This window comes from Podarcis liolepis (genome assembly GCF_965112155.1).
Source record: "Podarcis liolepis genome assembly, chromosome: 13".
NCBI lineage: Eukaryota > Metazoa > Chordata > Lepidosauria > Squamata > Lacertidae > Podarcis > Podarcis liolepis.
The window spans coordinates 56,212,197-56,235,557 of NC_139573.1; the positions used below are offsets into that span (position 1 = coordinate 56,212,197).

The following is a 23,361-nucleotide window of genomic DNA, read 5'->3' on the forward strand; positions in this document are numbered from 1 at the left end:
AGTCAACAGAGCACAAGACTTCTGCATGCAATTGAGTGCTTGGTTTGAACATATAACCACTCCAGGTTTTATTTTACTGAGGGCTGGGACACTCATTGTCTCCAAATTCAGTCCTTTATTCTATTTTCTATAAGCATTAACTTTTACATGCAAAAAGTGTGCGGGCACAAGCTGTTTGGAGTGGTGCTAAATCTGCCCCTGGTGATTGCACCAGTTGACAATGAATTCTGCTTCTGTTTGATCACACCTATATGTGACAGAAAGTTAGAAACTGGGTGTTACAGGTTGTAATTTTCATACAATACCTTTAGGGGCATTAACACCCATGTAAGCAAAAATACAGGTTTGTGCCCATACAGTCTAAATTTAGATCATGGGTGGGGTGAGAGAATAATAAAATAGGAGGTGAGAGAGACAGAGGCAAGAAGGGTGTATGTAAGCTGTGGGTAGTGTCATTTACTGAATATGGCGCAAAGGCATAATGAGGTATATGTATAACACATAGGCAAGTCTGCTGTGGTGCCAGGGGACATAAGCAGATGATATATTCCTATAATGTTTTGCTTCCATTCCTGTGATATTTTTCACATACATTTAAGGATTAGATTGGTGATCAGGCCAAATGAGGAGAACTGGTGGGCCACATTAGGCCCATAGGCTGCAGTCTGTCCACCATTGGTTTGGGCACTGCGACTGCAAAGACCTTGTCTCATGTTGCACTTCTGATGGTGGCAGGATATGAAGCAAAGCCTCTTGCTGAAGATCTGAACATCTGTTTCTCAGGCAGCCTTGGATCCAAATGGATTTCAGGGCTGCAACAGTTCTTTTTTTATCATTCTCTTCTAATCTTAGATGGTGTGTTGGTGTACTCCAGGTAGTCATAGTCTGATTTAAGCCACCTTGTAATAACCCATTTGGTTACTGAACCACTGATATGTTACAAGTGAACTTTTTATTTACTGTGTTTGCTATTGTTTAAGATAAAACCTATTTGGGAAAGAAACTACTTTTGCCATTTTTATGGACGTTTAGTGTTTGTTTACAGATGGTTGCCTTGGTGATATTATCTTGTGTATATTATCAACAGTTTTTGAGCGAACAGATAAATAAACGCCATATTTAAGCACTTGCCTGGTTGCAATAGGTGATGCTCCATCCCTCTTCTGTGCACAAAATAGTAACCAAATGGGCCATGAGAGGAAGGAAGCACCATCCTCAGTGCCCAGCACTGAAATGCAATGGGCAAGAAGGGTAGAGCCATCTCATAGCATCCATGTAATTTTTGTGGGTGTGTTGGCAAGACTGAGGTAAACTTACCTTTGTATGATATAATTAAAAATAAGCACAGTCAATTCACTTTGTTCATTAGAATGCAGTGGTTTTTATATTGACTTTCTGTTTACCAGACAAGGGTGGGTGGATTGAATTTTGAAGGAGTGAAATGTGAATTACTGGTTCAACCGTAAAACAGCTCTAGGATGATCAAAGCCAGTGTATACCTTGACAGCAGATAATAACAGCCTGCATGAAGAAGGTCTAGCCACTTAGCTTTTTGATTCTCATATATCCTAGTTGAAGTAATGCTTGTTCCAGAGTGCTATGTTTACAAGTGTTTTTAACAAAAGGGTAAGCCCTCTCATGGAACTGCTCATAAGAGAGCCTGCCTTGCTACTGAATCTATAGTCATTCTAACACTGCTGGCATAATGATATTGTCTGAATATTTTATTTAGGTTTTGTTCACTACTTGAAATCAAGTTTTGTACCACATTCTTTTATTTGTCTATTTTTGAGTACAGTGGTACCTCCGGTTATGAACTTAATCCGTTCTGGAGGTCTGTTCTTAACCCCAAACTGTTCTTAACATGATGTGCACTTTCGCTATTGGGTCTCTCTCTGTCGCCGTGCCACCGGTGTGCGACTTCTGCTCGCATCCCGGGGCAATGGTTGCAACTCGGGGCATCTACTTCTGGGTTAGTGGAGCTCGTTACCTGAAGCATGCATAAGGAGGACGGTTTGTAACCGGAGGTACCACTGTGCAGATATGTACTTTCAGAATTACATGTATTGAATTATCATGTATTGTTAATACCTGCAAAATTATCTGTTCCTATTTGCTCAACTTTTCATTTCTTCTCATCTGGAAAGTTAAAAGCGAAGACTGTAGTATCTATTTGTAAAATATGTAAACATTCACCACCTGCTGGGGCTGCCATTTCGAAACCAGAAGTTAGCTATCAGAAAATGTCTTAACAAACAAACAAAATCCTTCCAGTAGCACCTCAGAGTCCAACTAAGTTTGTTATTGGTATGAGCTTTCGTGTGCATGCACACTTCTTCAGATACACTGAAACAGAAGTCACCAGACCCTTATATATAGTGAGAGGGTGGGGAGGGGTATTACTCAGAAGGGTGGTGGGAAAGGGTGATTGGCTGATAGGTGTGGTAAACCTGTTGACAACTGTTAACGACTACAGTTGGTCTTATAGGAAAAAGCAAGGGGTGAGATGGCTAAAAATAGCTTTATCATGTATAATGAGATAAGAATCCAATGTCTCTATTCAGACCAGGTCTCCATGGTTTTAAGTTTGGTAATAAGTTGCAATTCAGCAACTTCTCTTTCCAGTCTGTATTTCTAAAATTCTTCTGTAATAAGGCAGCTACTTTGAAATCTTGTATAGAATGTCCTGGGAGATTGAAGTGTTCTCCTACTGGTTTCTCTGTCTTGTGATTCCTGATATCAGATTTATGTCCGTTTATCCTTTGGCGTAGTGTTTGGCCTGTATGTCCAATATAGAGGGCTGAAGGGCACTGTTGGGATTTGATGGCATACACAATGTTAGAAGATGAGCAGTTAAATAGTCCTGAGATGGTATGTTTGATGTTGTTGGGGCCAGTAACGGTGTTGTCCGGGTGTATGTGGCAGCAAAGTTGGCATCTGGGTTTATTGCAGGCTCTGGTACCAGTGTCCATGTTAAGTCTGGTTGTTGTATTATTGTGGGTGAGGAGTTGTTTAAGATTGAGTGGCTGTCTGTAAGCAATGGAAGGTTTTCCTCTCAGAGCTTGAGAAACAGAACTCTTCATTGTCTAGGAGAGGTTGTAGATCTCTGATGATGCATTGAACTGTTTTAACTTGGGAGCTGTATGTGATTAATAGTGGTATTCTGTTACTTTCTTTTTTGGGTCTGTCTTGCAGCAAGTTCTCTCTGGGTATCAGTCTGGCTCTGTTGATCTGTTGTTTAACTTCATCAGGCAGATATTTTAGTTCTAAAAAGGTTTGCTGTAGTTCTCTTAGGTGAGAGTCTCTGTCTGTAGAGTTGGAACAGATGCGGCTGTAATGTAGGGCCTGGCTATATACAATGGATTGTTTCGTATGTTTGGGATGGTAGCTAGAAGCGTGTAGATATGTTTGTCAGTCAGTTGGTTCACGGTATAAGGTCTATACACCCATCCTGTATTTTTATAGTAGTGTCTAAAAATGTATTTCTTGCATAGATTGGTTCATTGTTAGGTTGATGGTGGGGTGAAAGTCATTGAATGTCTGGTGGAAGGTGTCCAGGGTCTGCTGACCATGAGTCCAGATAATAAAAATATCATCAATGTGTCACGGGTACAAGAGAGGTTTGAGTGGGTAGGAGTTTAGGAAACGTTCTAAATCTGCCATGAAGATGTTGGCATACTGTGGGGCCATGCGGGTGCGCAATGGTGTGTTGTGCTGTGTTTATTGAGGCCTATCGTTCTTGAGATTTCTAAGAAAGTGTGCCACAGAGATATTTTTCATTTCTCAGGTAATTCACCAGGCACTACTTTTTTGGAATTCAGCAATTTCTGAATTTCACTCAAATCCAGTGTTCAAATCCAGCACAATGGTACTATCAATTGCACAACCCAGAAAGGGTGATGAAGGAGAGTCCCCAATCTACCTTGGACTTTGTACTGAGCTGTTGAGGAGGGAGTGCCAGCCTCTTGCTGCCTCCTGGACCATGCAGTCAGGTCAGGTGAGGCAACTATTCAAACTCCCCCTTACCTAGTGCGAAATAACATCACCCATTGGATTATAACCTGGCTGCTCCTTCACCAATGGTCTACCAGTTACAGGAAAAGGACAGTTCCATTTGGCCCTTAGAGTAGCCCTTAGTGCTAGTCGAGTCACCAGGGTGCATGCACATCTGATATGCCCCAGAATGCCAGCTGTCATTGCATCCTCTTGCTGCATGTCCAACTTTGCAGCATAGCAGCAACCCCAATTCAGAAAGAATGAGAGGCAAAGCTCCCAAGAAGTAGCCCAGTGCAGACACTATACTGCAGAAAACTCCAGTGAATTCAAACTGTTCAAGAGCAAACCACACAGAGTGCTTAATAAAGGACTCTCCTCCAGATACTTCTTGATGATCATTCAGGTCAAGGCAATCCCTGCAGACCTCAGCAAAGATCTGCAAATGGGATGCTGCCCCCTTGTCAAGCTACTGTGAACAGTAAGCTCTGTGAATAGCATCTAAAAACTTTACCAAAGGGGCCCACTCCACAACTGTGCTTGCACCCTCCCAAATAATACATCATAACAATTATCCTAGTTCCTCCTTGCCATGAATTTTGCACGGCTTAGCATTCCTCAGTTTAGTGGTAAGCACCCTATATGTAAGAGTGAATTCATCTACTTAATCCCTCTGATTTGGTCACTTGAAGCAAATGACAATCCGTAACTAGGAGGACCTTTAACCCTCAGTGTCCCCAGAATCCAGGCCTGTCTTTCTACTTGCAAAGGAACCGTGGTCTGTCCAGATTTGTCCAGAATGTTGTGCTTCACCCCATACCAGCTCTAAAAACTCCCAGGTAGCATACCTGGTGAAAATACTAGAGAGAAGACAGAGCAAGGCCCTCAGAGTTGCTTGCAGATAACGCACCACTGTTACTTTCTGTCCAGGTAACAGAACCTCCCATACTCCAGGGTGCCGATGTCACCTTCAATGAACCTTCTACTACCATTGGAGCCCAAGAGAACAAAATAGGCAATGACATGTGAATTCCTGCTGGCTGCAGATCTGTATGGGCTGCCCTTATCAGCCCCCAAAGTCTTAGGACTGTTGTGGCCACCTGCACTGCTACTACTGCCACAGCCACTCACTGTGCCTGCTCAAGAACATCCAAAATTAACCACATCAATCAAAAAGCAAAGCAGAACATCTCTGTCTGACAGATTCAGATTATGTGATGTGCCTCCACTGCTGAGACTGGTTGCTCTTTTTCCGGAGGTGGTATACATAGTTCTCTCCCTCCTCATTAATTAGCACAGCAACCCTGTGAGGTAGGTTAGGATGAGAGGCAGTGTTTGGCCCAAGGTTACTCAGCGAGATTCACGAGTGGGGATTTAGTCTCACACCCTAACCACTACACACACTGGCTGTCATTTTTATGCACTTGTTTCCCTAATATACATACTTTGTACACCTTCATTTGGGTTGGGAGACTTCAAAGGATTTCCATTTTGAAGGATACCTAGGTTTTGGTTCACATATTGTTTCAGAAAGTGCATATTACCTTATGTTTTTATTTAGATGTGAACCAAACAAAAAAAAATTCCCATTTCTATCCTAGGTAGCATTTTCACACTGAAGTACCTATCCTTCTTGAACAAGATATCAGTGTTTACCAGTTCAGTGAGATTAAAGAAATCACAGTTAATAGCAGTAGCTGTAAAATGAGTATCGGTAGTTTTGGTCTCTGTAATGGAAGGTGCAGAAAATTATATTGTTCCTAATTTACCTTCCCTTCCCCCTCCTCCCATGAGCAAGCAGTTCTACTAAGTGTTCAGTGCAGCAGAGTTACCTCTTGAAACATAACACTTGGACCATGAGGAATAATCCATGTGCCTTGCCATTGTGTGAGATTAATTTACACAGCTTGTCAACTTGGCACGGTGCCCACATTCTTCAGGAATCACTCACTTCAGTATGCAAAAATTAATTATGGAGAAGTAAATATTTTAGTTGCCATTAAAAACACACACACATTGCAATAAGGAAAACAATAAAATACTGAGAGTTTATTGCTTTTGACTGTCTCTAATAATTCCCATTAGTGTCCAGGTTAAAAGCTTCCCATAGACTTTATTTTGAAGCAAATAAAAATGAATGATAGTGAAAACATGCTATAAGGTAATTAATTCACAACGGAACATTTAAGCATATCATGTTCAGTTTTCTGACTATGGATGCTTATATATCGAAGCCACCACCATCTATGTAAAGAGAGGTGCATAAGTGAGCTTGGCCTGGAGCCCCTGTAACAACGAAGTGAACTCATTGGTGGATAATAGTAGGGCATTTGTTGTGGTCATGAGGTTTTGGACACAGATTTATTAATGTAACTTTTCATGTAGTATGTATCTTTAGCACCTGCTTTTAATAGGCTGATCCTTAAGACTGATTCAAAATGTTCCATTTCTTAGTTTCTTTTCATTGGGTGTGAGAGAGACAGAAATGCAGCTTTAAGAACTTTTGAGTGTTTAAATTGGCTATGGAGGAAAGTGGATTCAAAATTGGTTGCAATGAAGGTTGGCTGCAGCTTGTGATCTTTGAGGAGAGAGCTTTAACCACAAGCCTAGCTTTGGCTGACATTCTAAGCCAAATCTTGGCTTAGTACAGCACAGTACAAGAATAAAGACTGGGGAGGGACACAGCAGCTGCACTTTCCTCTTTGGGAGCCTTTACATTTGTGCAATCCTGGTAAGTCATAGTTTGCCTTACTGTGACACGTGAATCAAGGGAGTAGAATCTGATAGTTACACTCTTTAACTAGTTCTGGGGGAGGGGGGGTTTCCAAAAGACTTTGGAATTGAATGTCTTTTCTTCCTTCTCCATTTGTTCTTAAAATTATTTCCTTTAGTATTATCTAAAGATACTAGAACAATATTATTGGGGATAACAGATTTTTGTTCCCAGTTCTTTAGATAACAGTTCAGAAGGAAACAATCTGTCCCTCACTTCCCCATGTTTTAAGTTCTGTACTGTGAACCCTTTTATTTGGTGGTAATGGAACAATGATTTGGACAGACAGGCAGAAGTGTGATCAGCACAAAAACCATGCTATAAATATGAGATTTCATGTGGCAAGATGCCATCTCAAAGTCTAAAGAACTCAGAATTCCAAGATGGAGCTCTATTGTTAAGAGTCAGAATCTCCTTGAAAGCAGAAAGTACTTAAATGGTAAAGATAAATGGTAAAGAGATGTGGGTGGCACTGTGATCTAACCCACTGAGCCTCTTGGGCTTGCTGATCAGAAGTTTGGCAGTTCGAATCTCTGTGACAGGGTGAGCTCCTGTGGCTCTTTCCCAGCTTCTGCCAACCTAGCATTTCAAAAGCATACCAGTGCAAGTTGATAAATAGGTACCACTGCAGTGGGAAAGTAAATGGCGTTTCTGTGCACTGTGGTGTCTGTCACGATGTTCCGCTGTGCCAAAGCGGTTTAGTCATGCTGCCCACATGACCAGAAAGCTGTCTCTGGACCAACGTATGCTTCCTTGGCCTGAAGCAAGATGAAGTCGCCTTTTACTGGACTTAACCATCCATGGGTTCTTTACCTTTACCTCTTCTGAAATGGGTGCTAATATTAAGATGTGGCTCATTGCAGAGACTTTTGCAAGAACTGTGGAAACTGTAGAAGTTACAGACAGTCAAGAAAATAGTACTGCAGAGAGTGTTTCACAAGTCTGAAAAATCCCTACATTGCTTGCATATAATTCATGAATAAGTAAAGCCCTTCTTTGCACCAGAGTGTAAAGCACCACTCACACATGAACTATAAACAGCATAGTCAACACAGCATGGTCAACACTGTTTAAAGTTTAACTATAGGTAGAGAGCATTAATCAGGCTGTAGTGGCGCCTGGGAGAAAATATATATAACTAGTTAAGTCTGTACATCTCAGGGAAGCAGCATAAAATGTGTTGAAGGAACCTGGACCATCTTCTTGTTCTATTAGGCAAACTGCATGTAACAATGACTGTACTGAGGTGCATCATTGCTTTAATGAAAAATAGTGGAAGTTATACACAAGCTCCATTCATTCTACTTGCCCTATTCATGGGCAAGAACTTTCACTGAAACAGCTGATCTGTGGTGAAACACCTTGGCAATAGAGATGTTGCAGTCCTATTATATGAACCTGTCATTTTATTTATTTATACTATGGTTTTGCTATTCAAGTGACAACACTCTCTCAAGGAAGCAATAGAATTCCTCAAGGCTTCAGTTAAGGAAATGAGTGAATTGGCAGTCATTGTATGAAAGTGCAATGTGATTTAAAAATGTGATTAAGGGATACAAGCATGGCCTTATAGCAAAATGTGGCAGTTCTGTTCAGGTTGCCAGCCATTCCATTTGTTCTCCCTCCCCATTTCCCGTTTTTGTCCTATTTTGTGCCCTCTGAATATGCACCCTGTTTTTTTCCTTTTTCTGTTTTGGGCGCTCCCTTCCATTTTTAATTTTTTTTAAAAAAAAATTGGGTGGGGGAAATGGACATACATTTGCCTAATTCCAGGTATATTAGAACTATGTACTCTCACTGGGTATAGAATGCTAACTGACTGCTGGAGGCGGGGGGGGGGAATCCCCCCCCTAATATAATGGAGTGGCTGAAACCCCAAACGGAAGCCCCTCCACTTTGACAGGAGTGAAATGCTGCCACATGCACGTGAAGTGGAAGAGGAAACAACTGGAGAGCTGGATGATGCTGGGGTACGACTATACAGAGTCTTCCACTACACAAGTCCCCATCTTAGCCATAGTGTCATCAGCAGCCATGCTTCTGGCTATAATGCACTCAGAAAAATGGCAGCCCTCAAACAAAGTTTGCATTACTTAATGACAATATAGAATCTAAAAAGATACACCTCAGTTGTGTTGATAAACCTGACTTTTTATGCAAATCTCCATCTGCAAATGATCAGGACCTACAATATTCTCTATTGATATCTGAAAAAATATTATTATTTCCAGGTCAGAATTGCAAGGGCTAGCCATATGGGGAGTGTTAGTGGGAAAGGAGCATGTTTGGTTCCTTTCCTGGCCATGCAGCGAAAGCGAACCCTTTTGTTTCTGCTTATAAGTGGATGATTGTTATTTGCTGTTAAGAAAAAAAATCTATGGCCCCGGGAACACCGTCCCTATAGTTATAATGACTGTTAGCGTGCTAAGTTAGTGAACAATAACTGTTGTATTTATTAAGGGCTCTTGTATTTTGAAAATGCCCCCCCCCCCATGACTTTACAAATGCTTTACAAAAAATTTACAAAAACAAAACGGTATTCTGGTAACTTAAATTAAGTTATAAAAATGTAATAGCCATCTAAATGATCAGATCAGTACAGTGGTACCTTGGGTTACAGACGCTTCAGGTTACAGATGCTTCAGGTTACAAACTCTGCTAACCCAGAAATAGTACCTCGGGTTAAGAACTTTGCATCAGGATGAGAACAGAAATTGCGCGGCGGCAGTGGGAGTCTCCATTAGCTAAAGTGGTACCTCAGGTTAAGAACAGTTTGAGGTTAAGAACGGACCTCCAGAACGAATTAGGTTCTTAACCCGAGGTACCACTGTACATAAAAAATCATCTTACACTGTGTGTATTCTTGTTTTCCTAAGCAGTTTGGAAACTCCAACAATATTATGACATTCTTTTTGAGTTTCTTTAACTGCAACACTATAGTCCCACTATTGTACATCTTGATGTGGCATGTGTGGTGAATTTAGAGGAAGAGTTTAATTTACTTACATGCACAGAATTTATATACTGTATATTTATATACTGTAAAACTTCAAAGCAGTTTAAAGGAAAGCTTGTATATAACCAAAAACATATGTCTGTTACATATAAAAATATACTTTGGCATCTTTCTTTGCAGGTTGTTCAGCAACAGTTATGAACTCTCGGTTACGAGCACTAGGTGGGAGAATAAATAACATTCGTGCATCAGAACTACCAAAGGAACGCACCCGATCTGAGATCATTTGCAGTGTCCGCTTTTTGGATGGCTCAATGCAAAGCTTCAAAGTTAGTGTAAGTCTTGGGATTTTGAAATGTGTGATATCTGTAAAGCATGGGGCCCCTGTGTTTTGGGGTTTCTGGTCCAATTTGGAAACTTGAGAAACTGTTGCATATCAGATATTTGATCCTTCACTGCTCAACATCAACTTCACAAAAGCAAATTGGTTCTGAGAAACTGCTGCTAAAACTCCTTCCTTTTCCAATTTTGGCATGGTAACATCCTTAATAGATGGTTTCTTGAAGCAGTCAAATACAAGATCTGTTGTGGTGCAACATTCATTGAAACTGGACAAGATACTCACTTTAAACAAGTCTGCTTAGTCTTCAAAGGTCACTACATCCTTGGGTTTCCAATTACTGCCATACCATCCATTACAGAACATGTTAGAATCCAGGTTTCTTTCAAACTTAGCTGTGAAATAGTCTCTTCTTGTTGACAGTGATAGTGGCATAGTCCACATCTCTTGCTTCAAGAGGTTAATGACCTCAATAGACCTGCCAGCGTCTATGGATGAAAGGTCACAATCAGTTCAGATAGCTGAGGTATTTTTTTTTTAATGCTAACCACTGCATATATGGAAGAAATATTTTGTTAACTTTTTCTTTGGATTTGGTGCATGTAGGTTGACAGTTTATCAGCAACAAATGTCTGCAGTTTTTTATTTATGTGCATTCAGCACATCATGTGTAATTGGCTCTTGGGGAATGTCTGGTGATTGAATCATGCAATGTCTATAGCTTTTACCATTGAGAGTATTGCATTATACTGGACAACCTGGACAGGTACTTGAAATGAAGCTTCTGTCTTATTTGTGCCAAAATTGGGTTGGAAAATGGTATGTAGGCCAGGAATATCAACATGTCAGCTAGTCTGATAGTTCAGTTCCGATATTTCTTCCCCATGGACACTTCTGTAGAAAGGAACTGTTTGAGATGCATGGAAGGTCCCCTTCCCACCTGTTATTTCCTCAAAATTAGAAGGTCCACTTCCCAGCCTCTGTTCTCATTAACGTGTCTCATGTAGCCTGAAAGCAAATCATGTCTGAAATTCATTGGGGCAATTACCGGTATATTTCCATGTGCTAAGAATCTTGGGGTTATTGCTGCTGTTACGGTACTTTTCTGGGGTTATTGCTGCTGAGACAGTACTTTGAACACACTCAGTATTGAATGTGGACCAAGATACCTGCCAAGTGACAACTTTATAATGCAATGTGCAGATTTGTTCAAAATTGAGAAAATTGTTGGATAGTAAGGAGCTCAGCATCCTGTCATGGCATACTCTGTTCCTTAGAAGTCTCTTCTGGTTCATATGCTAATCAGAGAGAAAGCTCAGAATGTGAAACCAATATATCCTTAGAATCATAGAATTGTAGAGTTGGAAGGGACCCTGAGGATCACTGAGCCCAGCCCCCTGCGATGCAGGAAGATGCAGTTGTCCCATATGGGGATCAAACCTGCAACCATGGTTTTTATCAGCACCACACCCCAGCCAACTAAGCTATCCGGACTCCTTGATAAGGATGGGTGCTCAAACCCAACTTCCAGGTACTGCTTTCGTACTTAGATATGGAGTTAACCCTGCCCTTACCATCACTTTGAAGTCAATGCATAGTTAAAGTGCTTGTCGTAGCTCCAAGCCTCAGTCACGAAACTCGGACTCTCAGCTCAAGGAAACCTGCAAGCTTTGTTCAAAAAGTCAGCGCATGGTCTCAGCATTAGTACACAGTTCTTAAGTCTATAAGCAGAGCTCTAAAATTAATAGCCAAATCAGTAGCTGAGATGTCCCAACACTTGACATGCCCTTCCTGCTCAACTGTTGAAGAGTGGGACAGAAACTTGACTCAAGTGAGAAGACTGTCCTTGCAAGTGCGCTCCTGCTGGAGGACCAGTACTGTTGTGCTGATGCAGTTGGCGGCATATCCATAGCAACAGGACCTGAGTCACAAGGGGACCCATGATAGCACTTACTGTGGAACTGTTAGGACATCTGATGAGTTGCTGAGTGCCAGAATGCTTCAGAGACGGAGGCAGAGCAGTATGGAAAGTTATTTCTTTTGATATAAAATATTTGGTTGGTAGTTGGTTGGAGCATTATTTCCTTTCCCTTCTTAAAATTTAAAAAGATATCTGGATATGCTCTCAGGCTATTTGAATGCTGACCTGTTGATTTTTAATTTTTTTAAAGAAGCACATTCTTTAGACATAGTATTCATGTAGGAGATGGTTGCTAACTAATGGTTGTATAGGTCTGCTTACAGGAGGTGTGTTTGTATACAGCATTTTTTTCCAAAACAATTCTGTTTATATGTAATACAGGTACATATTCATTTTTGAACTGTGTCTAGCTCTATGCAGGTTTCTTGTTCACATAATCAGGCACTGGAAGGCTCCTTTGGAGAGGTTTGTGACCTCCCCTCTTCCCCCAAACCCCGTTATTTAGGAGAAATGTTATGGAATATTAGGAGGAATATTATGGCATTTTTAAGACTGCACATTTAAGCCCAGTTTGTCAGTCTGCTGAATGCACCTCATGAAGGCAGCTGTAGCCTACAAATAGTTGTTTTGTTTATTCCACAAACATAAACATACGGTAAGTCTGACATCTTGTTGTTTTATTCTGATGAATCTCCAATATTGGAGTCCCATTATCTGTATTTACACAAGAAAACACTCTTGAGAGGACATGGCACCCATCAAGGGAGAGAGGGTGGATGGTGCTTACATTAATCTTTTAAAGTTTTAAGAAGTTCTCAAATTCTGGATATTCAAAGGATTTCTCCAATGAAATTAGGGATGTCCTAAGGAAATTTACATAGCTTGTCATAGTAAATATGGCATCCCAGGTGCCCAGAACCTTTCATGTAACAGGATTTTGAAGGCTCAGCTATACAGGCAGACCTGCAAAAAATATTATCTTGTGAATGGAGTGTTCATAAGCACACTGCTGGAGAGGTAAAAAAAAAAATTGTTTGAGAATTAGTTAATCTGGTGTAAGAAAGTGGGCAGGCTCTGGCTTGCGGCTGAGTTATAAACTGTTTACGAAGAGAGCTTGACATTCAATTTAATAATGATAGCAGTTCTTCCATTTATTCCTAGTAGTAATTTCACTTTTATATGTAAATGTTAGTGAAACTACATTTTTAAAGCACTCTGTGTGGCAAAGATTAGCTTTCTAAATACTTTTACTTTTATTCTGCAGAAACAAGATACTGGTCAGGTGTTGTTGGATTTGGCCTTTAATCACTTGGGTGTGACAGAGAAGGAATATTTTGGTTTGCAGCACTGTGAGGACTCAGCAGATTCAACAGTAAGGAAACATATTCATATTCAAGATTTTTTTTAAAAAATGCAGTCAGAAAGCTTCCTAACTTTGTTTTTTTAAAAATATTTGCAGAGATGGCTTGAATCTGGTAAACTTGTTCGGAAACAGCTAAAAGGTAATGCTTTAAAATTTCTTGCTTTAAAATCTCATATGACTCGGGATTCTAGTACAGTGGTGCCTCGCAAGACGAAAAGAATCCGTTCTGTGATTCTCTTCGTCTAGCGGTTTTTTCGTCTTGCGAAGCAAGCCCATTGAAGGATTAGCGGATTAGCGCTGTTAGCGGCTTTTAGCGGCTTGTCTGCTGATCGGATCAGTTGATAAGCAGCTTAGCGGATTAGAAAAAGGGGGGGGAGGGAAAAAAAACAGCAGGAACTTGCAAGACATTGTCGTCTTGCGAAGCAAGCCCATAGGAAATTCGTTTTGTGAAGCACCTCCAAAATGGAAAACTCTTTCGTCTAGCGAGTTTTCCGTCTTGCGAGGCATTCGTCTTGCGGGGCACCACTGTATAATGAGAGAAGAAGAAAAAAATCTCTCTGTCCACTTTTTCCACTTGCTGCATAATTCATGCCCCACTTTCCCTTTTCTCTAAAATAAAGCCCCTTTCCTCCATAGGGTAGTTGCTTCAGACCCATAATAATTCTGGTCTAGTATTTCTGAACTTCAGTTCTGTATTATCCTTGCTGAGGTGTGGTGACCAGAACTGTACACATTATTCAAAGTGTTAACAGAAATATAGAATTGTAGAGTTGGAAGCAACCTAGTTCAACCCCTGCTAAAGCATCCATGACAGGTGGCCACCCAGCCTTTGCTTAAAAACCTCCAATGAAGGCAGTCCCATAACCTCACAAGGGAGTCCGTTCCATTGTCTAACAGCTCTTACTGTCAGAAAGATATTCCTGATGTTTAGTCAGAATCTCTTTCCTTGTAACATGAACCCATTGGTTTGTGTCCCAACTTCTGGAGTAGGAGAAAACAAGCCTGCTTGTTCCATGTGACAGCTCTTAAGATATTAGAAGATGACTTATCATTTCTTCTCTCAGTCTCCTCTTTTCCAGGCTAAACACACCCAACTCCCTCAAACATTTGTCTTAAGGCTTGGCCTCCAGACCCTTGATCATTTTGGTTGACCTCTTTTGCACATGCTCCAGCTTGTCAATATCATTCTTAAAATGTGGTGCCCAGAAGTGTATACCACGTGTGGTCTGTCTAAGGCAGAGTAGAGTGGTACTATTGCTGTGAGAGGCAGTGGAAGACAGGAGTGCCTGGCGTGCTCTGGTCCATGGGGTCACGAAGAGTCGGACACGACTAAGCGACAACAACATTGCTTCCCTTGATCTGGATACTATACTTCTGTTGCTGCAGCTTTTTTTTGTTGTTGCTTCAGACTGTTGACTCATGGGTCATTCCATGCCAAAGCACCTGATTTAAATGTTTGACCGTGCTCTCAGATTTTCTTCAAAAAAAATTTATGAGATAACCTCATAACCTCAAATTAATTTTTTTAGATTTGTTGGTCCAAAATTGGGCGCAGATTTTTTTTTAAATTTCAGTTTTCCCACGATTTAGGCTAATGCAATTTCTGTGTGAGTTTAGAAAAAAACCTCCTGTTTCGCTTATTTTTCAACTGATTGGGCTTATTTTTGTATCAAAATAAAGCTACTGTGGTCTCTTTCAAAATAAGTTATAAAAATTGTATTAAGTGCTACAGAAAAGGGTCACCGACCATTCAAAGTGAATTTTTGTCATTTTATTTCCTGTAGGTTTAATAAGCCATAGTGTGCGAACCACAACTAACAGGTGTATCATAATTTTGTTGTAGAATGGACTAACCACGTAGTTGTTATGTTTTAAAAATAAGGAGCGTGTTTTTGTGGTTATAAAATTAATTGATTTTGAAGTAATTTTTTTTACAAAAAAATAATAATTGTACAGATTTAAGATCTCTTTGAGCCTGAAATAACTCACACATTCGTGAGAATAGTTAAAATTGTACCCTCTTATGTTACAATGTCATCTGATATATTTTAAAAAAATAAGTTTATTGGTTATTTAATAAAAACAAAATACGTCTCAGAGCCCTTGCTATAAAATTAATTGGATTTTACAATTTACTATTCAATCAAATAAAACAATGTGACATTTGTCATATAAACAAAAAATAAAAAACTTCCCCATGACTTCCCTCAGCTTCCCTTTCCGGTTCTTTAAATATTTATTACTTCTGCTTAATTTTTGTTTTATTTTTATGATCTTATACAATATACTTAAATTCTCATCGTTTTTATACCAAATTTTCTTTTGTAATTACATCTTGCGCTTAATTACATTCCATATTATTATTTCTTGACCTTTAAACTTCAAAATCAATTTATACTCTATTCTAGAAAGAACAATTATTTGAGTTAATCCAGAAAATGTACTATTTGTGTAGTTAGAGTATGCAGATTGAAGCTATTGGCACTTATGACTGTCTTAGATCCCATTGATTTCAGTGAGTCTGCTCTTAAGTATGACTAAATCTGGAGCTAATCCTTCGGGGGGTTTTAAAAATCAAATTACATTAACATTTTTATTGAAGTGTTCCTGTGAACTGAGGTTTTACATAAATGACATATTGACTTTTTGTTTAAGTTTGTTTTAGAAGGTAATTTCATGTCATTGTATATGATATTTTTATTAATCTAAATATAGATGAAGAAATCATGTACACTGATTTTAATTTTGTAAAATATTCTAGGTGGTTTCCCTTGTAGCCTGCATTTTCGAGTAAGGTTTTTTATACCTGATCCGAACACACTGCAGCAGGAGCAAACCAGGTAAAAGTTCTGTGGTTATGTTTTAAGAACTGCTGACATCTCACATATCCTAGTATTTTCAGTAAAACACCAGGTTTACAGTCTTTTATCTATGGTTGGCACATAAACACCTGTATGATATAATTGTAAATTTAAAGTTGGTTGTTAAAGAACCTCAGAATATGCACCAGTAGATAAATACGACAATAGCAAAATGCTGTGTGTATTGGTCATCCAGTGTCAATTTAGACAAGAGCTGTTTATATTCAGCATGCCTTTTCTTAGTTTTAAATGTTGCAGGAGGTAGGTTTTCAATTTAGGTAATAATTAATCCTTCTCACAAATGTAGGAAAATGCTGCTTCCGCTTCAACCACAAAATGGTTTTAGCAGAACCTGTAAGATTAAATAGTTAAGGGATGCTGGAATAATACGCCCCCTTAGCAATACAGTGGTGCCTCGCAAGACGAAAAGAATCCGTTCCGCGAGTCTCTTCGTCTTGCGGTTTTTTCGTCTTGCGAAGCAAGCCCATTAGCGGATTAGCGGATTAGCACTATTAGCGGGCTTAGCGGATCAGCTGATAAGCGGCTTAGCGGATCAGCTGTTAAGCGGCTTAGCGGCTTAGGATCAGCTGATAAGCGGCTTAGCGGCTTGGGAAAAAGGGGGGGGAAACCCCGCAGGAACTCGCAAGACATTTTCGTCTTGCGAAGCAAGCCCATAGGAAATTCGTTTTGCGAAGCACCTCCAAAACAGAAAACCCTTTCGTCTAGCGGGTTTTCCGTCTTGCAAGGCATTCGTCTTGCGGGGCACCACTGTATTCATCTAACTGCAATGGCACCATGAAGTGCAGAGTGCTCCAAAAATGTATAAGAATATATTGTTTATTATTATCAATAGGGGATATAAATTGTGAGCATTCTAGCATGATAGAATGTGCTCTTTGTTGCTGTTGTTTAGTCGCTTAGTCATGTCCGACTCTTCGTGACCCCATGGACCAGAGCATGCCAGGCACTCCTGTCTTCAGGAGAATGTGCTCTAGTGGAGCATTAATAATATTTGTTGGAGGTAAATAGATCCACACAGAATTATGGATTTGTGAAGTATAAGCTTAGTTATTTTTAGTGTTTTAAGATCAGGGAACTTTTTTTTTGTTTCAGGGCCACATTTCGTCATGGGCAACCTTCCCAGGGCCATATGCCCAGGATGGGAGGTGCCAGAGGCGAAAGTGGGTAAACAACAGATTTGACTCCTGTTTTTTGTACTGTAGACTACATTCTAGACACAAAAAGCAAGGTATCTACATACACTTATCTTTCCACCCACAATCCATGCCACCAGGAGGCATTGTCACAGTTCACGGACACGCTCAGGTGTTGAACTAATTTATGTGTATAATCATCTTAATTGTCTCTATATTTATAGGGTGTCAAAGTAAATTAGGAAATATATGTTTAAATTACACAGATTCACAAGAGGCTTGATTAGTCAGATGTAAGAACTATTTTCATTTTGTTTTTTAGACATTTATTCTTTCTGCAATTGAAGGCTGACATTTTGGAAGGAAGGTAAGAAATCTTTATTAAAGTAGTTTGACTGGTTAGCTGTTGAAACACTCCAGGTTAAAAGGGGAAAAAAACTTCTCCATTGTGTTAAGAGGAAGAATGTCAAAAAATTTAGTGTCTTTAAGCTTCTGTAGGAATTGAGTTTCATAAGGTATACATATTGAGTTAGATTTGCGTCCAGCACACTTCCCTGTGCCTCTGAGCCTTTGGACTTCCCCCTGGCTCCAAGCAGAGTTTTGCAGCAGCGGTGTGTGCCTTGTGTAGGTGCAATAAGTAACAGTCCACACGCCAGCTTCTTCCTAATCTAAAGAAGCTGTAATTTATGTACAGCATAGCAAAAATAAATCATCCGGGAGGTCGAGCAGACATCCTCCCAGTTTGTCAGCGGAAAAAGAAAGTAACTCACACACAAAGAACAAAAAACATTCCCCTGTGTGAATAAGCCCACACCTCAGTAGGTAGGGACGACACACAGAACTGTTTAACCCTGTAAGTTCTGATTCTCCTCACAATACAAGACTTATAACTGAGTTGCTAAAGGGGGCACTATATAAAGTTCATTAACCCATTGCAAATTTTCTCCTAAGTAAGCATTCTTCAAAGGGCACTGTTACTCATGTAAAATAACTTTGCGTGATAGGCACAGCGTGTGGGAGAGTTGTCTTTTGTGGACCTATGAAGCTACAACATAAGTTAACTTTTATTCAATATTTCTAGTATGCTGACAGTAAAACAATAGCAGATCTGTTTCACTGGTACATCTGACTGTTCATAATTTTCATTTTCAATATGTTGGATAGCTTTACCCAGTTTTTAAGAAGTGTAAATTTGTTCTTGATTTCCAAAACAAATGTGAAACATAATTACCTATTTTTAAGGTTGTTGTTGTGAAATGTGTCACTACAATGTGCTGGTGTTCCAGGTAGGTATGCTGTAAAGATTGTGGATGCATTCACACAGTATTCTCTCTCTCAGCTGCCTGAAAGGTGCTTTAGGCATGAAATATGGGAGAAAAACCAAAATGAATAAAATTGCTTTTGTATATGAAAACACCTTGATCTGATGAAGGGGTAATAGTTTTAAAGTTAGAAACCATAGTTTTAATAACAAATTACAATAATTGCCATAGATATTTTGTGATGTTTGGTGGATGTGTAAGTGCATTCTAAATATATTGGCATATAATGTTTGAGCTGTGACATTTACCTATAGTTCAGACAGAATGTTATCAACATATTTCAATTTTTCCTTTCAGGTTGTTATGCCCTGTTAATTCAGTTGTGGTACTTGCATCATATGCAGTTCAGTGTAAGTTGTGATGTATATTAGTAAAATATTTGGTCCTATTTCACTATTTCTTTGGTCCCTATTGGTCTGTACTCCAGATATATATATATATTGTCAGGACTGGTCTGACATATATATATATATATAGGTTTTGGTGTCTTCGGGTGTCTTCCCGTGTAAGGGAAGACACCAAAACCTGCATTCCTGTACCCGTGAAAATCTACGAAAGCAAATATATATATATATATATATATATATATATATATATATATATGCTAGTTTCCTAGCTTTTTCTTGAGTAACAGGCTCATCGCTGTTTTGGAATCTTTAGCTCTTATTCTTGGAAAATATTACAAAGCTTGTCTGAGAATGGAGTTCTCCCTGAACAGATCAGGTTTGGTGGTAAAGCATTTCTGCTATCTAAGTAAGATTGTGTTTATACAAATGATAGTGAGAAAATATCTAACAAAAAAAGAAGAGGGGGGAGTGAAGGAAAAATACAGCTTCCTTGGAGATGTTACTGCTGATCTGAAAGTTATAGTTCTTCAATAATTAAAATTAAAATTATTTATTCAAGACAGTGGGATGCATCCAGTGATGGCAGCTTTGCATTAGTGGAAAATGATCAGTTTACGCAATGTGGGACACCCAATTTTTGTCTTTCCTTCTACTACAGCCTTCTGCCATGTCCATGCAGCTTTGTAGGGCCCTTTAACTCTCAGGAGCAGATTTTTGAAGGATATTGGAATTTGCACTGGGAGTGGGGGATCAGTAATACTCAGGTGCCCTGTTTTGTGGACATAGGCTTTCTTTCTGTAAGTCAAAGTTGTAGTTGGATATAATCCAGTGGTTTCCTCTACATAAATAGGGAAATTGTGTTACCACCTATTACTACTGTTGTGAATTGTCATTCTGCTTATCTTGTATATCTTTAAACTTACATAGAATTGTCAGAAACTGCATATCTTACATTTCATTCCTATTTGGTTCATTGTTTGCAGTTTTTAGATTTTCACATTCACATGAAGTGGGTCTCTGGTCCATGAGTTTTCACAACAATAATTCTTTCCATCTCTGAGGTGCCATAAGACTGCTCTTTGAGCAGTATTTAGCTTAATATAACACATTTGAAGGATTTTAAACATGTGTCTTGTGAAGAAAGATATCATGAAACTTTAATGGACATGGGCTATAGTTGATTTCAGGTCCTGTTGTATTCAGGAAATGCCTGGTGCCTATCATCTCTGGTTATATGTTGGTAATATAACTTTAAAATTATGGAAACAAAGTTATGCCTGATTTGCAATGCAACCTCTCTTGTATCATTTCTTCACCAACATCTTGCTATAAGATAGATAAAATATACAGCCTGCATGAGGTCCCTTGTAGCTCACCCAAGGAAGTTCCTTGGTTCATTGTTTCTAACACTTGCTTCACTTATTGTGCAGGGTGACAGAAAAAGGTGTTATTAATAAGATATCAAAAAAAAAAAAAAAATGCCGCCACCACAATTTTTGGGCTGTGAAGGAAGAATAGGGAGCACACTTTCCTGCAACTGTTGTCATATACAATGTCAGTATTGGGAAAGGTGAGCATGCTTAGTCCAAAAAGGCTTGTCTGTCCCATCTCAGAGGCCTGGTGGGTTTAATTAGGCCCCACCACCTGCATAGTCAATGTCATTCAAATTTGCTTATCAGTAATAAAAGTTTGATGGTTTTAGCATAGAGGCTGAGAGAGAGAGAGTGGTTTTTCTTAAGGTCACATAGACTGCAGTCCTCTGCACAAGATTCATAGAATTGTAGGGCTGGAAAGGGACCCTGCATTGAAGGAATATGAAACTGCCCCATATGGGGATCGAACTGGCAACCTTTGTGTTGCAGCACCACACTCTAACCAGCTGAGCTAACCAGCTGGTGCCAATGTTGACTCCAAAATTAAAAAATGGTATGTGGGAGATTTTCCATTTACCTTGCTTGGAATGTTAATGTTAAGCAAACTTGATTCAAGTTAATGTTTAACTATTCAACGTTGTGTCTAAACTTGTTAGCATGATCCATTTGACCTGCTATCAAATTTCAGCAGTCTCTGCACTAACAGCATATACAAGGAACGTTATTAGCCAAGTAAACCTTTATACTGTACAGCCTTGGTTCTGTTTTTAAAGTTACAGTAGTTGCCATTGATTCAGAAAGCTAGCTATGTAGAGACTTTATCAAGAGTTAACAGTTCCTATTTCAGAGAGGTTATGAATGCCTATTCACATAATGTTGTGGACCTTTAGTTGTTTGGAACAGTTGGAGTTGCTGCTCAGGACAATTTCTGTGTTGTCTGGATTGACAAATCATAGTAGTTGCCACCTCTATCAGTGTTGTGCTGCCTCTAAGAACTTCTGCAGGGTGGAGATGGGAGTGCAGGAAGATGGAATATGACTGACAGGATGGAAAACAGAAAATAGTTCAGTTTAGTTTCAGTTGCAGCTGAGGTTATTCCAGTTTGGTTCCAGTTGAGGCCTCTAAAGGTTCACTAACCAGTTCAGAGCATAGTTCAGTTCATATGAGAATATTTAAATATAAGAGTACATTAAGCCATTATCATTTAAATATCTAAATAATATTTAATATTTAAATATAAGGCCACACTTGAAATACAGTACAGTAAGCCCTCAACTTACACAGATTTAACTTGTGTGTATTCAACTTTATGTGCTTGAGAAAAGTTTTTAAAAAATTAAAAAGGGGGCAGCTAAGTCCAGGAAAAAAGACTTTGGAGCCAATGTGTGTGTTTTTGTTGTTGTTGTTTTTTTGCAAATTAAATTTTTATTGATTTTCAGTAAACATACATACATTCATTTATGAATGTGTTTTAACTAATACAGTGGTACCTCAGGTTAAGTACTTAATTCGTTCCGGAGGTCCGTTCTTAACCTGAAACTGTTCTTAACCTGAGGTACCACTTTAGCTAATGGGGCCTCCTGCTGCCGCCACGCCGCCACCGCCCGATTTCTGTTCTCATCCTGAAGCAAAGTTCTTAACTTGAAGCACTATTTCTGGGTAGCAGAGTCTGTAACCTGAAGCGTATGTAACCTGAAGTGTATGTAACCCGAGGTACCAATGTATGTGATTATGGTTTCAGGCATCATCCCTGGAACATAACCCCCAAATATGTTGTGGGCTTACTGTACCTTCTTTTTTCAAAGGGCAGGGGGAATACAGAATGTCCTCTTCTCAGTTTCACATGTTTTGGCTCCAAAATTTTCTCCCAGTTGTCTTAAAACATGATACTTCCTGCATTTGACAATCAAAGCAAAATAATTCTCTACTGGTTTTAAAGCCAGAAGGAACCTCCAATCCTAAATATGAGTGGGATCTCAACTGGTTTGATTGTTTCATGGTGGTAACTTTACAGATCTGTGACATAGAGGATTACTATAAACAACTGGATATTCTGTGGAAATCTAGGACCAGCAGCAGATTGAACTAGGTTTTTAATTCCTAATGATAGGGCTCTTTTGAGTTCAATTTTAAATGCAACTTTTAAATTCAGTTAATTTAAATTCAGTTTAACATAATTTGTATCCTGCTTTATCATCAAAGGTATCAAGCATTTTTATATAAAATATACATTGAAAAGGCTGATTTTATGAAATAGTGAAAATTAACATTTTATTAAACTAGGTAACATAATAGATGGCCTAAACTGTTAAATCTATGACTCTTACTTAGAAATGGGTGTCTGCCAATCCATAAAATCACTGCTCTTTGTTTACATTTAGGACTGTTCATTACCTTTGATTTTAGGTATACTTCCTGTCTCTGACCCTTATTCATCTTGAACCAAGTATTGCATTGGCATGCTATTCCTATCTGTATTTTCTTACATATCTCAATGGAAGAAAGTGGAGCAATATTAGGAACTTCTGTAGGAGTTATGTGACATTATTCATTGTGCCATTTGTGTAGAGTTAAGATTTTGTTAAGCACCTTTGCATTTGCATTAAGAAAACAATTATCATGTGTGTTCTTTTATTTCTCATCCCGCCACCCACCCACCTACCCCAAAAAAGCTCAGCTTGGAGACTACAATGGTTCCACCCATCTTCCAGGATACCTTTCAGAGTATTGCTTTATTCCAGAGCAAAATCAAGATTTCACAACCAAAGTTGAATCGCTGCATGAACAGCACAGGTATTGTTTTCTGAAATAGTAATATATACAGTGGTACCTTGGGTTACATACGCTTCAGGTTACAGACTCCACTAACCCAGAAATATTACCTCAGGTTAAGAACATTGCTTCAGGATGAGAACAGAAATCGTGTAGCGCAGCGGCAGCAGCAGCAGGAGGCCCCAT

At 39.3% G+C, this 23,361-nt stretch overlaps 2 protein-coding genes and 1 long non-coding RNA gene across 20 annotated transcripts in view; 2 read left to right on the forward strand and 1 right to left on the reverse strand.

Moving 5' to 3' along the window:
* Positions 1–11,940, reverse strand: part of LOC310692421 — a 36,619-nt gene extending 24,679 nt beyond the window's left edge. Inside the window, exons 1-2 of the long non-coding RNA XR_014518792.1 lie at positions 11,637–11,940; positions 10,348–10,550 (exon numbers count right to left, since the gene is read on the reverse strand). This is a non-coding gene — a long non-coding RNA (uncharacterized lncRNA). The remainder of the gene's footprint in view (positions 1–10,347; positions 10,551–11,636) is intronic.
* The window catches only part of MOCOS (molybdenum cofactor sulfurase), a 237,680-nt gene that overhangs the window by 134,210 nt on the left and 80,109 nt on the right, over positions 1–23,361 (forward strand). The window lies entirely within an intron of this gene.
* PTPN3 (protein tyrosine phosphatase non-receptor type 3) overlaps positions 1–23,361 on the forward strand; it is a 90,284-nt gene that overhangs the window by 37,642 nt on the left and 29,281 nt on the right. For 7 of the 18 annotated variants that reach the window (XM_083473155.1, XM_083473145.1, XM_083473159.1 and 4 more), the window contains exons 2-8: positions 9,903–10,057; positions 13,248–13,355; positions 13,443–13,485; positions 16,108–16,186; positions 17,684–17,728; positions 18,981–19,033; positions 23,076–23,196. In XM_083473155.1, the coding sequence (XP_083329281.1) occupies positions 9,903–10,057; positions 13,248–13,355; positions 13,443–13,485; positions 16,108–16,186; positions 17,684–17,728; positions 18,981–19,033; positions 23,076–23,196 (604 nt within the window). Of the gene's footprint in view, positions 1–8,125; positions 8,568–8,652; positions 10,058–12,038; positions 12,120–13,247; positions 13,356–13,442; positions 13,486–16,107; positions 16,187–17,683; positions 17,729–18,980; positions 19,034–19,325; positions 20,601–22,784; positions 23,197–23,361 lie in introns of those variants that run through there. The other 11 variants (XM_083473156.1, XM_083473147.1, XM_083473146.1 and 8 more) reach the window with 9 other exon arrangements.